Source organism: Vipera berus (assembly GCF_964194415.1).
Source record: "Vipera berus genome assembly, chromosome: Z".
Lineage (NCBI taxonomy): Eukaryota > Metazoa > Chordata > Lepidosauria > Squamata > Viperidae > Vipera > Vipera berus.
In genome coordinates this window covers 16,405,942-16,417,985 of record NC_138205.1, presented here as the reverse complement: position 1 = coordinate 16,417,985, position 12,044 = coordinate 16,405,942, and the positions used below count along the sequence as shown (strand labels likewise).

At 44.0% G+C, this 12,044-nt stretch overlaps 1 protein-coding gene across 1 annotated transcript in view; it reads right to left on the bottom strand.

The window, feature by feature from the left end:
- The window catches only part of LOC308677967 (myosin-10-like), an 82,660-nt gene that overhangs the window by 14,529 nt on the left and 56,087 nt on the right, over positions 1-12,044 (bottom strand). The window contains exons 31-35 of the mRNA XM_081344701.1: positions 11,373-11,525; positions 10,658-10,906; positions 8,141-8,353; positions 6,128-6,340; positions 1,306-1,467 (exon numbers count right to left, since the gene is read on the bottom strand). Coding sequence (XP_081200827.1) covers positions 1,306-1,467; positions 6,128-6,340; positions 8,141-8,353; positions 10,658-10,906; positions 11,373-11,525 — 990 coding nt within the window. The remainder of the gene's footprint in view (positions 1-1,305; positions 1,468-6,127; positions 6,341-8,140; positions 8,354-10,657; positions 10,907-11,372; positions 11,526-12,044) is intronic.

Here is a 12,044-nt window from a genome sequence, read left to right as displayed (position 1 = left end):
ACCTTCAACCAAAGGCTAGGTAAACATTGATGGATACCCTGTTGAGTCTAAGCTTACCTATAACTATCTATATAAAACTAGAATAATAGTACAGTAGAGATAGTCTTCATTTAGCAACTGCCACGTTTAGCAACTGTTCACAGTTAACAACAGTAATGAAAAAGTAACTTGGTGACCAATCCTCTCATTGACGACCTTCACTGGTCTATAAAGCAAAGCTGAAGTAGGATCATAAGCACAGTTACACTTTCATTTAGCAAATGCTTTGCTTAATGACCAGTACCCTGTCTGAACTGTGATCGCTAAATGAGGACTACCTGTATGTTCTTCTCTGTCAGGCTCCAAAAACCAAGGAAGACATGCAGAGTTACTTCTAAGCGCTTTCTTTTCTTGTTCCTCACTTATAGACTGAAATTTTGCCAAAGCAAAGCAACCACTTGCATCACTAAAGATACTGAGGACTTCTCGGGAGGAGCTGCCGTCACACTTTTTCCTCCAGCCAAATTATCTAAACTTCCCAGCCTCTTGGTCCTCTCTGGAATGAGGCCCCTCCCTCCTGGGAATCCAGACTACATTCCACCACATTCCCCTTTTTACTTATTTGAAGAACTCTCCCGTGCCAATGTTTACCTGGAAGCTCTCTGGAACAAAAACACTTCTTATACAGTGAAAGTTAAAACTCAGTATAAAATAGCCCTTTAAAAAAAAACCTAGGACAGTGATGGCGAACCTTTTAGAGACCGAGCGCCCAAACCCACTTATTTACTGCAAAGTGCCAGGGGTGCATCAGCATTATGGTGCCCTCGGGGGGGAGGGGGGCAGGGAGGCGCCTCTGAGTGCCACCTCTGGTACGCAAAAACCAGGGGCGCAAAAATGGGCTACCATGCTGCAAGGCGCTGATACAAGACACCGCACCACGCAAGAACGGGGCAGGGCTAGTGAGTATCATGCAGGCACTAGCCCCGCCCCATTTGCAGCGCGCGCATGCTCGTGGCCCCGTGCACGCACGCCTGCAAAATGCTTCCCTTCCCTTTTCTTCCAGTCCGCCAATCAACAATGGTTGGTGACCTCTGCTCTACCACCTCTACTTGAGGTTGCTAGTCGACCGCTTCGCCTCCTTTGTGCTGGGTGGGGCTCCTGCTCTGGGCGGCGGTGGCGGCCTGATGGACCTGCTGCTGCCGGCAGTGGCGCGCGTGCCAACAGAGAGGGCTCTGAATGCTGCCTCTGGCACAGGTGCCATAGCTTCGCCACCACTGCCCTAGGATCTCTTTCTCCCTGGTTGCCTACATCGCCACCGAAAGATACCTGCAACTTGCGCAGCTGTTTCAAAGCTTCGTCCCTTCCCTTGGCAGTGGCATCCAACTGGGCCTGGGCTTCCTGAAGATCCATCTCCAACTTCTTCCGGGCAGCAAGTGCTTGGGCCCTTTGCTTTCTCTCGGCATCCAGTTCCGCCTCCAACTCCCGCACCTGCGGAGTCGAGAGGGAGAAAGCGTCAGCAGAATGCTGCCACTTTGTTCTGCAGCCAAGGTTAAGCCGTGCTGTGAGACGTCACTATCCCGCTGCAACTTGGAAATGGAATAAAAGAGATAGAGGTCTTCACAGAAGGAACAAGAAGACACTTTGACAGAGCAGCGAGATCCCTTTAGGACTGCCTTGAAAAGCAATCCTAAAAGGAACATTAAAAACTTAAGGAAGCTGTTTGCTCTTTTTCTGTCTTCTGCAGACGGGATTATCTCTCTCAGAAATTGTCCAATCGAAGGGCTGAATGGTGGGATGGAAGGACAAAGTTACTAGTCATGACTGCCCTAGGTGCGAAACAGCAACTGAAGGATAAGATTTGTTCAAACAGAACATAAACAAAAGAAGGAAGGAGTTGCACTGGAGGTTAAAAATATCCGTTCCTGCTAAGAGTGAATGAATTTGAGAATCTTGTTGGGGAAAAAATCTGCATTAAAATCTGCGGTCATGCAAATAAAAGTAATATCGTTCAATATTTCCCAACCTTGGCAAATTGAAGATGAGTGAATTTCAACTCTCAGAATTCTCAGCAATGGTATGCTGGCTGTGGAATTCTGGGAGTTGAAGTTGGAAATTTGTCAAAGTCGGGAAATCCAGCTGGCATCACCACTGCTTGCTCAACCAAGGAAAAGACGTGGGTTGTAACTTGCCAAAACCCCTCAGAATTTTTTTTCCGCCTAAAGGATATTTAATTGGATGATGGCATCAAAATGCCAGATGAGATTGAGCAGCAGGTGGCTCTGCATTTAGACATAGATCTAGAGCTTGGTTTTGCTTTAATTATTATAATTACCAAGGTCAATATAAGACATGAGATGGGCAAATGGGAAGGATGATTAAAAAACTTCCTTCCTTCCTTCCTTCCTTCCTTCCTTCCTTCCTTCCTTCCTTCCTTCCTTCCTTCCTTCCTTCCTTCCTTCCTTCCTTCCTTCTTCCCCTCCTCTGCTCTTTCCTTCCTTCTTTTTTATACATTTTGTTAATTTCAAGTTTTACAATCATAAGTACTTAATAAATAACTCGATGTCTGGGTTCCTTTATCATTCAGTGGTACATATTAATTTTCACTCAAAATATCCAGTACTACACCATCCAGTATTTCCCTGGACCTCTGTTCTTCCAATAATAATCATTTTTCCACACTATGCAAATATAATTCTTACTGCTATTAATACTTATACAATTAAATATAAACATCTTCATCACATGTTTCTAATGTTATACATACTGTCAATAATATCAGTTTATATCTTCTCTAGCCAAAACACATCTCAAATGTATTTGCAATCAGAGTTCTCTTATTCAATTTGTATCATTTTTTTCTTTTTTTTCAATTTTAATTTCCTGTCAATATTTAAAATAACTTTATCAATTATCATTTTGCTCATAATTTGGGTAATTAAAAGCTTCCTTTATACCGACCCACTCAGTATTTTCATATTTCCCATCTTACAGAAAATTATGTTATCCTAGTTACAAATCACATCCTTCTAATTTATAATGGTCCTTTTATTTCTAACAATTGTCTATTCTTTTAAGCATATTCAAACATTCATTAGATCAGAGGTCCCCAACCTTTTGGGCACAAGGGACCGGTTCCGTGGAGAGAGGTTTTTCCGCGGACCGGAGGGGGCGTGGTGGTATGCTGCCTGCATCCCGTGGATAGGGCTTTGCTTGTTTGTGCAGACCAGTTGCTGGCATACCGTGGCCTGGTACCGGTCCAAGGACCGGGGGGTTATTATTATTATTATTATTAATTTGATTTATATACCGCCCTTCTCCCGAAGGACTGAGGGCGGTGTACAGGGCAATAAATATATTAAAAATACAAGATACAAAAGTTAAGAAAAATTAAATATTGTGCCCGATACAATAAAATTAATTAAAATCAATATTAAAAACCCCAAACCCATCAGACCAGGCCGGCTTGTTCAAATAAATAAGTTTTTAAGATCACGGCGGAAGGAGCGAAGGTTGGGAGCCATCCGGAGCTCAACCGGTAAGCAGTTCCAAAGGTCTGGCGCGCCCACAGAGAACGCCCTCCCCCTGGGGGTCGCCAGTCGACATTCTCTGACTGGCGGCACCCTGAGGAGGCCCTCTCTGTGGGAGCGCACTGGACGAAGGGAAGTTGACGCCGGCAGCAGGTGCTCCCGTAAGTAATCCGGACCCATGCCATTTAGGGCTTTATAGGTCATCTCCAGCACCTTGAATCTCACCCAGAGGGCAACTGGAAGCCGATGCAGCTCACGGAGCAGAAGTGTAACATGGGAGTATCAGGAGACCCCCAACACAACTCGCGTGGCTGCATTCTGCACCAGCTGAAGCCTCCGAGTGGTCCTCAAGGGCAGCCCCATGTAGAGAACATTGCAGTAGTCTAAACGAGAGGTCACGAGCGCATGAGTGACTGTACGCAAGGCATCCCGGTCCAGATAGGGCCGCAACTGGCGCACCAGGCGAACCTGGGCAAAGGCCCCCCTAGTCACAGCTCCTATATGATCTTCTAAGGAGAGCTGTGAATCTAGGAGGACACCCAAGTTGCGAGCCCTATCTACGGGGGGTAATAACTCACCCCCCATAGTTAGAGGTGGAATAATCCGAATTTCCCGAGATGCCGGCACGCACAGCCACTCAGTCTTGGGGACCCCTGCATTAAATGGTACTATAATACCTCATCTAATTTGTCAGGACCTCTATTTTCTTCAGTCTTACTCTAGCTTTCTCTTCCTTTGCCAAATAACTTTGCAAGTCAGTGCATATAGTTCACCAAGTATTTCTTCCTCTGTTTCTGTATATATTATTTGGAATAAAAAAGACAATTTAATTAAAGTGTTTTTTGTAAAAATGCTTAATCCATTTATATTTGTTAAACAGCCTCCATTTTCTTTCTCCTTCAGTCTTCTCTTTTAGTTTCTTGTTCCCCAGTTTTCAGCATTTCTCCTAACACCTCTGTCATCCATTCTATCAGTTCTTCTTCCTTGTCCTCAAATATGTTCTGAAGTCTTGAAAAGTAAAATGTCTTTCCCATTTCTGGTATTATATCTGGGTCTTCCAAATTTTTATTTATCTGTACCTGTCTGTTGGTTTCTTCTTTCGAACCCTCCATCTTTATATCAGTTTCCTCTATTTCTTCTTCTGGTTTCTGAGTTGCTAGTTCATTCTCTATGGTCATTTTCTCAACGTTTCTTGCTTGTAAGTTTAAGTTGGAGAGCTGCTCATTTATGTTATTTAAATTATTTTTCAATCTCCTCATAATTTAAAACAATTGTCTCTTGAATTGATTTCAACATGGAAAGAATTTTTTTCTGAAGTCCATTTACATTTTCTTATTGATTATCCTTGTTTCTTCCAAATAGAAATAGTCCAGGAGCAACTTTCCCACTGTTTCTTAATATTTCTTGATAATTCTTGAAACTAAAAGTCAGTCAATATTTGTAAACCAGGCTGGCCAATTCAGAATGGTTTATTGTCTCCTTCATTCAGATAAAAAAGCCCAAGGATTTTTTTCCCCACTTTTCCCAGCTGCAGTCTGCAAAAGTGAAAGTTTCCAGGAACAAAAAAGAGCCTTATCTATGTCTGGGCTTCGTGCCTAATTTTCTTTAAGCATAATAAATTGTAATGCCAAGGTTCACCACTAGATGTCGATAACATCCATCTTGCAGCTTTTAAGTCCAAATTTATTCCACCAATTTCCCAAATATCTTTTCAAAAAGAAAGTCTTAAAAATACTTTTAGTCCCCAAATTTGTCGAAGCTATGTCTCTATATTAAATCCAAATTAATCTGGTAGTTTTCTCTACTTTCCCCCAAAGGAAAGTTATTCGCCGCTTCTCTCAAAATCTTTCAGAATTGATGTGGGCTAGAAATACTGTCAAATGAACTTAACTGAATTTACAGATGATTTAAAAAGCCACAAAGGGAGATCTTGATCATCTTTACATCTACTGAGAGACAAACTTTGTCAAACGCAGGAAATTCCTGGCTTATCTTGCTGGCAACTTTCTTTTTTACAAGGTAAAGGAAAGCGCAAGAAGAGCAGCCATCCTAAACTGATACTAATCAAGAGGGAAGACTTAGTAAAGTATGTCGAATGAGTAAAAACTTGGGAAGTAATCATGTAATGCTGGACTTTCTGATGCTAAGGGAACTAAAATGAGCATGGTCAAGTAATAAGTTCATTGAAAGGAATAAAAAACAGATCTGCTGCTCAGTGAAAATATCAAAATGTTAACAGGTAGTACAGGAGAAACAGTTGTAGTTTGGTTCAACCTTCCCTAGGAAATGGTAAAACCAAATAAATGGATAGGATTGTAGTTTTGAGATTGCTAGAAATATGGTCAAGGAACACTTCTTTACTTTGAATGAGCATCAAGTCAGTTTCTCCACCTGGGCAGCTATAAGATGTTTGGACTTCAACTCCCAGAATTCCCCAGCCAGCCATGCTGGCTGGGGAATTCTAGGAATTGAAGTCCACACATCTTAAAGCTGCCAAGTGGGAGAAACATTGCATGAAGCCATTCCCAATCCCTCTTGTTGATCGTAAATCACATCTAGATCAGCAAAGGCTGATCAGATTTGGGGGGGGGGCACCCACTTCCACCTCTCCTCCCTCCTACCTGCTTGCTGAGCAGTTTCTTCTTGTCGTCGTTGGCATCATCCCGGTTCTGCAGCTCCCTCTCGTGCTGTGCCTTCAAGGCCTGCATATTGACCTCCAAGCGCAGCTTCCCGTCCTCCGCAGCCTGCAGCTCATCTTCCAGTTCCTCCAGCTGGGTTCGCATCTCTTGAACTTGCTGTTCCAAGGCCCGCTTGGAGCGTTCAAGCTCATGCACCTGATCCCAAAGCAGAAGTGTCAGAAACAGAAGAACGGCATGTATTTTTTACAGAAATAGGGGACAGGGGTGGGTAGGTTGCCTAAGAGAACGTTGAAATATGGTGCCATCACAATGCCACTAGCTCCAGAGGCCGATGGTCAGGAAACCACAATATTCTGGAATTACTAAATATCCAGAATTCTAAAAAGGTAAAAATCCCTTGGTGAGAGATGAATCATCTGTGGTCTACCTCATAAGACTGACAGCATTCTCCTTCAGGGTCAAGAGTACTAGAACAATCCTTCTTTCACGACTATTATACAACGTTGACATGTCCCATCCATCGACCACAGAAACGTGTCTTCCTCAGAAGCACCAATTATACCAGTGTTAAACTAAATATTTAACTGGATATTTAACTGGATTACTAGAGCCCTAATGAGACCACACCTGGAATACTGCAACCAATTTTGGTCACCATACTCCAAAAAAGATCTTCAGACTTTGGAAAAAAATGCAGAGAAGAGCAACTAAGATGATCAAAGGCCTGGAGACTAAAACATACGAAGAAGGGCTGTGGAATTTGGGTTTGCCTAGTCTAAAGAAAAGAAGAAATAGGGATGACATGATAGCAGTATTCCAGTACTTGAGGGGCTGCCACAAGGAAGAGGGGGTCATGTTATTCACCAAAGCACCAGAGGGCAGGACTAGAAACAATGGCTGGAAACTGATCAAAGAGAGAAGCAACCTAGAATCAAGGAGAAACGTCCTAACCAGCTTGCCTCCAGAAATTGTAAGCGCTCCATCACTGAAAGTTTTTAAGAAGAGATTGGAGAGCCACTTGTCTGAGATGGTATAGGTCAGGGGTGTCAAACTCAATTTCATTGAGGACCGCATCAGCATTGCGGTTGCCCTCACGGGGCCGGGTGGGTGTGGCCTACTGGGTGGGCATGGCTAAAGTGCGTATGGCCTACTGGGTGGGCATGGCCAGCTCTACATCATTCGCATCAAGGGTGCCTATGGGGGCCTGGGCAGGAGTGGGACAGATCTGAGGGTCTCTGGCAGAAGGAGGGTCTCTGGGCCAGGGCCAAGGCAGTGGGAGTCGTTCCCTCACTGTTTCCAGAATGGCTTCACGGGCCACATGAAATCACTTCACGGGCCGGATCTGGCCCTCGGGCCTTGTGTTTGACATGTCTGGTATAGGTTCTCCTGCCTGAGCAGGGGGATGGACTAGAAGACCTCCAAGGTCCCATTCTATTCTATTCTATTCTATTCTATTCTATTCTATTCTATTCTATTCTATTCTATTCTATTCTATTCTATTCTATTCTATTCCATTCCATTCCATTCCATTCCATTCCATTCCATTCCATTCCATTCCCCTCAGAACAGGATTCAGAGAAGGACAGCATTTTCCCCATTTCATCAAGGCTTTGCTGTTTTAATTCCAAACCACCTAGAACTGCTTCCCTAATGAAATCAGAAGACAGCCGGATTAAATTTATTTATTTACATCCTGCCTTTATTATTTTTATAAATAACGTAAGGCAGTAAACATACCTAATGCTTCTTCCTCCTCCTAATTTCCCCACAACAACAACAACCCTGTGAGGCAGGTTCGGCTGAGCGAGAATGACTGGCCCAAAGTCACCCAGCCAGTTTCATGTCTATGGTGGACTAGAACTCTGTCTCCTGGCGACTGGGCCAAAGCCAACCAACCGGCTTTCAGGCCTAAGGCGGAACTAGAACTCTCCGTCCCTTATTTCTACCTCAGCACTTAACTGCTAGGCCAAACTGGCTATAAATAAATAAGCTTACATTTTTGCCAACATCATCCTTGGAGCTGACCAGGTCATCCATTTCTGCTCGCAGCTGCTTGTTCTGCCTCTCCAGCTCCTCTCTTATTTCTAGAGCCTCTTCCAAGGCACGGCTCAGGGACAACACCTTGGTCTCTTTCTCACGGGCATCGGCTTCTGCACGGTCCCTCTCCTCAGCATGGCGGGCTGAGATCAGCTTCTCCTCCGCCAACATCTGTCAAAGCCCAAACATGGCTTAGTAGTACATGTTCTTCAACTAAAAGTATGTGTACGAACATGTGAACTGTTGCTACACAAGAAATCCATGCTGTTTTCCTATTCGGTTCCAATTTAATCATTGCAAAACTTGAGAACACCAAATTACAACTTTCTCTAGATCAATTTTATCCTTAATGATTTCATTCAAATTTGGAAGATTTTTCTAGTTCCATTAGTAAAGTAATTATTAACTGTCTGTACGGACAGTCCTCATTTAATGTCCACAATTGAGTTGGTTTGTAAATCCTTGCAGGTCTTAAGCAGGTCACTATGTGAACTGACTGGATTTTGCAACCATTTTTATGACAGATGTAAAGCAAGTGACCATGGTCATTAAGTGAATCACATGGCCATTAAGTGAACCATGTAGTCACTAAGCAAATCCATTCTTCTAAATGGGTGTTTTTCATCGGAAGCAAAACCAAATTGACAGAAATAGCAGAAAAGTAAAAAAAATTGCGGTCACATGACTATGCGATGGTGCAACCAGTCGTAACTTCAAGTTGGTTGCAAGGGCCCAAGATTTAATCACCTGACCATGGGACAAGGGTGGAGTAGCGCAGCAGTCATAACCTTGAGGACAAGTTGTCAGTAACCTTTTGGAGTCCTACGTAGCTTTGGTTGTTAAGCAACTGGTTGTTAAGCGAGGACTATCTGCACAATTGGTTTGGGTGGGCAGAAATATTTCCATTGTTTTTCTTACGTTTGCTTTTGTGTTACTGTTTTTCCTTCCCTTTGTAACTACGTTCAATATTTTTGATGGGTGGCTTGCACTAATAAAAAGGCAAAATCAAACAAAACAAACTCAAGTAAACCAACCTTGGTTTCCTGTACTTGAAGAAAGTGTGCGTGTGTGTGTGAATAAGTGAAAGGGTAGGGCAGGAGTAGGCAACCTTGGCTCTTTTATGACTCATGTACTTCAACTCCCAGAATTCCTGAGCCAGCATGGCTGGCTCAGGAATTCTGGGAGTTGAAGTCCATGAGTCATAAAAGAGCCAAGGTTGCCTACCCCTGGGGTAGGGGCTGGGGTGGGGGGAATGGGAAGAAAGAATCCAAAATTTCCATATCAAATTGGAGGGGGTGGGGTTCGCTATATTTTTTTCTCCCAAGTTTAACAATTTCATCAAATAAGCAGATAGGCAGCAAGGCCACCTGGCCTGAAGAGGCAATTTGGGTATGATGGAGGTCCCTGAGAGGATAAGAAGGACATCTATTACAAGGGAGTTAACTGCTTGGTTTATGGGGATGCAAAACTTTTTGTTTTAGAGAAACACAAGCATTTTAAAGATCAGAATTCAAGGCAAGACCCCACCATCGTAGGACGCAACTATACCATGCGTCAAGTGAAGAAACATAGTTCTGGGGAAAAACCTGATAGATGACTCTCTACATGGGGCTGCCCTTGAGGTGCACCCGGAGGCTTCAACTGGTGCAAAATGCAGCTGCGCGGGTGCTTATGGGAGTATCTCGATACTCCCATGTTACACCACTCCTGCGTGAGCTGCATTGGCTTCCGGTTGCCCTCTGGGTGCGATTCAAGGTTCTGGTAATTACCTTTAAAGCCCTACATGGCTTAGGCCCGGGGTACTTGCGAGACCACCTGCTGCCAATGTCAACCTCCCATCGCCCGGTTCACTCCCACAGAGTTGGCCTCCTCAGGGTTCCATCGGCCAGGCAATGCCGGCTGGCAACCCCCAGGGGGAGAACCGTCTCTGTGGGCGTGCCAACCCTCTGGAATGAACTGCCTCCAGAGCTGCGGACGACCCCTGACCTTCGATCCTTCCGCCGTGACCTGAAGACATGGTTGTTTCAACAATCGGGCCTGGACTAACTATAGTTTTAAATTTGGTTTTATTGGGTCAATTGTTATGTATTTATTACATTTATCATTTAATTCTTTTTTAAATTTTGTATTCTATGTTTTTTAATTTTCTATTGTTGTGAGCCGCCCTGAGTCCTTAGGGAGAAGGGCGGCATATAAATTTAATAAATAATAATAATAATAATAATAATAATAATAATAATAATAATAATAATAATAATAATAATAATAATAATAATAATAATAATAATAATAATAATAATAATAATAATAATGACCTGGCCTTTTTTGTCATAGAACGCTCAGAACGGAGTTCCGGCACCTTTTTTGAATGGAACCTTGTAGGGTAGGCAAGGCAGGTTGTATGACATGTGTGAGTTCCGGCACCTTTTCCTTTTACAAAAAAAGCACTGATAATGACACAAAGGCTGGCCTCACCTGGTCAAACTTCTTCTGCTTTTTCTCGAGGGCAGAGACCACCTGGCGCTGTTGGTCAAGGGCCACGGTGACGTCGTCCAGCTCTTGCTGCAGGCGGGTCCGCCCTTTCTCCAGCTTGTCACAGGCCTGAACCCGCTCATCGTAGCGCAAGGAGAGGGCCTCCAGTTCCTTGGTCGCCCGGCGCCGAGCTTCCTCGATTGATTCTGCTACTCCAGCATCTTCCTCCATTTTCTTCTTGGTCTCCATCACCTGGCAAAAGGGCCAAGGAAAATCACTCCGACTCTATCCCTCTCTACTGCGGAAGATGCTGAGGGAATGGAAGCTTATTGCAGAAGACAAAAGTCTGGCCCTCTCCTCCGTGACCTTCATGACGTATCTCCATACCATGTCCTCACAGAACTGTTTAAAAATACAACCTTAGGGTGTTTTACCAAGAAAGAGGTAAGGAGAAGAGATCTGGCAGAACTGGGCCTGGAACCATATTTTCCTAATCAAACCCCTGAGGAAAGAAGAATGAGTTCTGACTGAGGAGAAAAGAGGAAGGAGGGGGAGGAGCTTTATTAAATCAAGTAGCCACATCAAATATGTAAAACTTGATACAAAAATGCATCGTTTGATATTTTTTCATTAGACCTTTCCCCCCCCCCCTTTTGATGACGTTTTGCTTAGGTTGTGTTTCCTTCCTGTGGCCATATTTTTTTTCATCCTACCCCACCTGCTGCTGCAGATTCTGGATCTGGCGACTGAAGTTGGCCTTGGCAGCTTCTTCCTCTTCCAGCTGCTCTAGCAGAGCTCCTTTCTCCTCTTCCAGTTGCCGGACTCGAGAGCTCAGATTCAGCTTCTGCCTCGTCTCTTCTTGGAGTAATTCCTGGGGTGGAAGGTGGGAGAGAAGGATAAAAAGTGTAAGTCAGAGATCTTATACACATCTTCCTCATAGGAATCAGATGCTCTCTCTCTCTCCCTCCCTCATCTGTATCCCATTCCTATTATTTTTACAAATAATTCAAGGTGGTGAACATATCCAACACCTTCCTCCTGTTTTCCCCACAACAACAACTCTGTGAGTTGGGTTGGGCTGAGAGAGAGTGACTTCCCAAAGTCACCCAGCTGGCTTTCATGGCTAAGACTGGACTTGAACTTATGGCCTCCTGCTTTCTAGCCTGTTGCTTTAACCACTAGACCAGGGGTCTTCAAACTTGGCCCTTTTATGACTTGTGGGCTTCAAATCCCAGAATTCCTCACCCAGCATGCCTGGCTGAGGAATTCTGGGAGTTGAAGCCCACAAGTCATAAAAGGGCCAAGTTTGAAGACCCCTGCACTAGACCATGGGTAGGCAACTATGGCCCTTTACAACCTGTGGACTTCAACTCCCAGAATTCTTGAGCCA